Raw genomic sequence first — 5,000 nt, 5'->3', positions numbered from 1 at the left:
ATATACATTATGAGTGATTTAACGACATGATAACTACTAACCATAAATAAAAGTCCAAGAAATAACTTCTACTGTTACATCAGGAATAAAAAGCATTCTGAGCTGACACTAAATGTATTTAGATTTTAATGCTACTGAGGTGTCATTAAAGTTAAGGGGTTAAGCATTTTAACCTTTTCATTAGGAGTACCCTAAAAGGTTACTGGGCCAGGATACTGGTTGAATTTTGTAATCATGATTATGACAAGATATATATATATATGTGTTTGAGTTAAAATTCATGTGTTTTATGGTATTGGCTTTATGTAAGGGCAAATTTCCTTGGAATCATAACTAAGTACTTATGATCACAAAAATGGTAGGATTTGTATGTCAAAGTTAGGTCATAACATCACTGAAATTTAGTACATGTTTTGATATATTGTTAATTCACAAATTTATTTCTGTTTTCCTATTTTAACAGATATTGAAGCACACATTCAAGACATCCAGAACCGGAAGGCGAGCTTAAAGCCCCCCCCACCCCCAGAAGGTTCAGCGAAGGATGATGAACGAGTGAGGCTAGATGGAGGTGGTTACTATGACAGCGATATTTATGACATCTCCAATGGAAATAAATATGCAAATTATGTCCAGTCAATCGGAGTGGATGACATTGATGTAAGTACTTTTATTTAGCACATGAATTAGGAAACCGATGATATATATAATTCTTTAGAGGAGAAGAAATTGTATATTATGTATATATTATGTGTGCTATATATATATCTATTTATTTATTTATATATATTTATTTTTTTCTTTTCTTCATCATCTTCTTCTTTCTTCTTCTTCTTTCTTCTTCTTCTTTCTTCTTCTTCTTCTTCTTTCTTCTATCTTCTTTCTTCTTTCTTCTTCTTTCTTCTTCTTCTTTCTTCTTCTTCTTCTCTCATCTTTCTTCTTTCTTCTTCTTTCTTCTTCTTTCTTCTTCTTCTTTCTTCTTCTTCTTCTTGCAAGACTGAAATACTTATGTCAGACTGACATGACTATTCTACAGTGTTAGTTGATTACTATATTGAGAAGACCTGTTAGATGGCACATATAAAACTCATGATATAGTAAAATGCAATAAAGAATTTTATATGAATATCTTATCCTCATCCATCTTTACATATTTTTTATTTGGAAATTTCAGTACTTATTAAAACAACTAAAGTAACAAAAGTTTCAGTTAATGAGTGAAATACTTATGAAAATTGAATGTTTCAGGATGATGAAGATGATGGAGGTACAACTCTGGGCAAGAAAGGAGGGGGCGGCACATATACTGCTCCTAGACTCTTCCTCAATGAAATGGTAATTATATAAAAAGATGCATGTGCAATTTATTTAGATGTGTGTATGTATATATATATATATATATATATATATATATATATATATATATATATATATATATATATATATATATATATATGTATATATGTGTGTGTGTGTGTATGTATATATATATATATATATATATATATATATATATATATAAATATATATATATGTATGTATGTATATATATATGTATATGTGTGTGTGTGTGTGTGTGTGTGTGTGTGTATCTATATTGGTATTCTTCATTTAATCATGTATTTTGACTTTTTACAAGCATTTTTGTAATGATAAACTAATTTCACGTTGAAATTTTCCCAGGTTGATAAAGATCATGACCCTATGGCACAATACAAACGTCCCACAATAGCTGATCGAGAGGATGATTATCGTGCTCGCCGTCGAATGCAAGTCATTTCACCGGAAAGGAATGATCCTTTTGCTGATGGTAGGTTGTAGTTGACCTTGCCACTTTCACTTTCTCTAAGATAATCATGATAGGAAGATGAAGGTATCTGCCTCTCATCTCTTGAGTGTGTTGCTTTCTTATGTGGCTGTGAGCAATGCTTGAGCAGCCTCAGATAACAAGTGTATACAATATTTATTTATTTTTTTTATTTTTTTTTTGGAATAGATACATACGTAATATGGATATTTCCCTAATTTTTCATTCAAGAAGAAATCTTTTGGAATACAATAGATGTGAGGCTGGCCAAGTGTTGATGTATAAATGTTGGTATGAATGGACATTCTCTTTCAATAAAAATGAGGGGAGTCAATGATTGAATTAATTATGAAAATCTGTTATAAGTTGTTTATTATCCATAGTATCAGTTGTGAGATTGTCACAATGAGAGGTCATAGAAAGGTCATTGTAGGAAATGGGAGCAAACAGTGGCACATGAGTACCAAGAATCCCTACAAAAGCACATCCACAACCTGTCTGCTGCTACTGGATCAGTCCGCCAAGAGTCATCACCACTACTAATGTACAATCTGTTTTCTTTCCCCCTGCGGAGTGTACCAGCCGCCTCCTGCGAAGTCTCATCTGAGTCTTGAACGAGCCTCTCAAACACATAGTGATGAGCTTACGTAAAAGCTGTAGATATAGTTTATCAATATTTAGGGCCTTTAGGACTACTGAAAATTTAAAAGTTGTAACATTCCTTAACCCATTGATGCTGGTAGTGCATGAATACATGCACTGTCATGAGGGGTTTTGTTTTGGAAACATGAATAAGACTGTTCACTGTGGCTTTGATTTCTTAATATTTTTTACACAGATAGATCCATAAGTGCTCTGTCAATAAGAAGTGAATTAATAGGTTCATCCTGTATTACCTATTTACCCCATGAATTTTTGGAAAGTTTTGACTTGTAATGCCATCCATTGCTAAAGTTAGTACATTTGCTATTATTGTTATTGTCATAACAGTAATAAGATATTACAGTCGTAATCTAATGAAAATAAAAAAACAAAAAACAAAGCACAACTAAACAGGTGAGATCAGGTAGGCCTACTAATTTGTTCCTTGGTGACCAAGCCCTTGTGGAACCATCTATGTGTTAAAAAATCATTAAAACCACACCAAACTTGATGGTGCTTGTATACAAGCACTCCAGACGTTAACTTCTTCTTCTTCTTCTCCTTCTCCTTCTTCTATGGCCCACAAACACATTTCCCTACAAGTCCTTAAAAAGCCCTACTTGACCTCATCTGTTTAGTCAATTCCTTGAATTTTTGTTGAAATAAAAGTAGAAGCAAATGTTTCATGTTTATTTGTTATTGTTATTAAGATGACTCACATGCCCACTCACATGCCCACTCACATGCCCACTCACATGCCCACTCACATGCCCACTCACATGCCCACTCACATGCCCACTCACATGCCCACTCACATGCCCACTCACATGCCCACTCACATGCCCACTCACATGCCCACTCACATGCCCACTCACATGCCCACTCACATGCCCACTCACATGCCCACTCACATGCCCACTCACATGCCCACTCACATGCCCACTCACATGCCCACTCACATGCCCACTCACATGCCCACTCACATGCCCACTCACATGCCCACTCACATGCCCACTCACATGCCCACTCACATGCCCACTCACATGCCCACTCACATGCCCACTCACATGCCCACTCACATGCCCACTCACATGCCCACTCACATGCCCACTCACATGCCCACTCACATGCCCACTCACATGCCCACTCACATGCCCACTCACATGCCCACTCACATGCCCACTCACATGCCCACTCACATGCCCACTCACATGCCCACTCACATGCCCACTCACATGCCCACTCACATGCCCACTCACATGCCCACTCACATGCCCACTCACATGCCCACTCACATGCCCACTCACATGCCCACTCACATGCCCACTCACATGCCCACTCACATGCCCACTCACATGCCCACTCACATGCCCACTCACATGCCCACTCACATGCCCACTCACATGCCCACTCACATGCCCACTCACATGCCCACTCACATGCCCACTCACATGCCCACTCACATGCCCACTCACATGCCCACTCACATGCCCACTCACATGCCCACTCACATGCCCACTCACACACCCACTCACACGCCCACTCACATGCCCACTCACATGCCCACTCACATGCCCACTCACATGCCCACTCACATGCCCACTCACATGCCCACTCACATGCCCACTCACATGCCCACTCACATGCCCACTCACATGCCCACTCACATGCCCACTCACATGCCCACTCACATGCCCACTCACATGCCCACTCACATGCCCACTCACATGCCCACTCACATGCCCACTCACACGCCCACTTACATGCCCACTCACACACCCACTCACACGCCCACTCACATGTCCACTCACATGCCCACTCACATGCCCACTCACACGCCCACTCATATGTCCACTCACACACCCACTCACACGCCCACTCACACGCCCACTCACATGCCCACTCACATGCCCACTCACATGCCCACTCACATGCCCACTCACATGCCCACTCACATGCCCACTCACATGCCCACTCACATGCCCACTCACATGCCCACTCACATGCCCACTCACATGCCCACTCACATGCCCACTCACATGCCCACTCACATGCCCACTCACATGCCCACTCACATGCCCACTCACATGCCCACTCACATGCCCACTCACATGCCCACTCACATGCCCACTCACATGCCCACTCACATGCCCACTCACATGCCCACTCACATGCCCACTCACATGCCCACTCACATGCCCACTCACATGCCCACTCACATGCCCACTCACATGCCCACTCACATGCCCACTCACATGCCCACTCACATGCCCACTCACATGCCCACTCACATGCCCACTCACATGCCCACTCACATGCCCACTCACACGCCCACTCACACGCCCACTCACACGCCCACTCACATGCCCACTCACACGCCCACTCACACGCCCACTCACATGCCCACTCACACACCCACTCACACGCCCACTCACATGCCCACTCACATGCCCACTCACATGCCCACTCACACGCCCACACATATGTCCACTCACACACCCACTCACACGCCCACTCACATGCCCACACATATGTCCACTGACACACCCAC

At 42.0% G+C, this 5,000-nt stretch overlaps 1 protein-coding gene across 1 annotated transcript in view; it reads left to right on the top strand.

The window, feature by feature from the left end:
• Sf3b1 (splicing factor 3b subunit 1) overlaps positions 1 to 5,000 on the top strand; it is a 20,040-nt gene that overhangs the window by 2,465 nt on the left and 12,575 nt on the right. Inside the window, exons 2-4 of the mRNA XM_043027670.2 lie at positions 464 to 660; positions 1,249 to 1,335; positions 1,684 to 1,810. Coding sequence (XP_042883604.1) covers positions 464 to 660; positions 1,249 to 1,335; positions 1,684 to 1,810 — 411 coding nt within the window. The remainder of the gene's footprint in view (positions 1 to 463; positions 661 to 1,248; positions 1,336 to 1,683; positions 1,811 to 5,000) is intronic.

Source organism: Penaeus japonicus, unplaced genomic scaffold (genome assembly GCF_977035675.1).
Source record: "Penaeus japonicus unplaced genomic scaffold, GWHDUDI00000001_assembly GWHDUDI00000020, whole genome shotgun sequence".
Lineage (NCBI taxonomy): Eukaryota > Metazoa > Arthropoda > Malacostraca > Decapoda > Penaeidae > Penaeus > Penaeus japonicus.
This window is presented reverse-complemented; position numbering and strand designations above follow the sequence as displayed.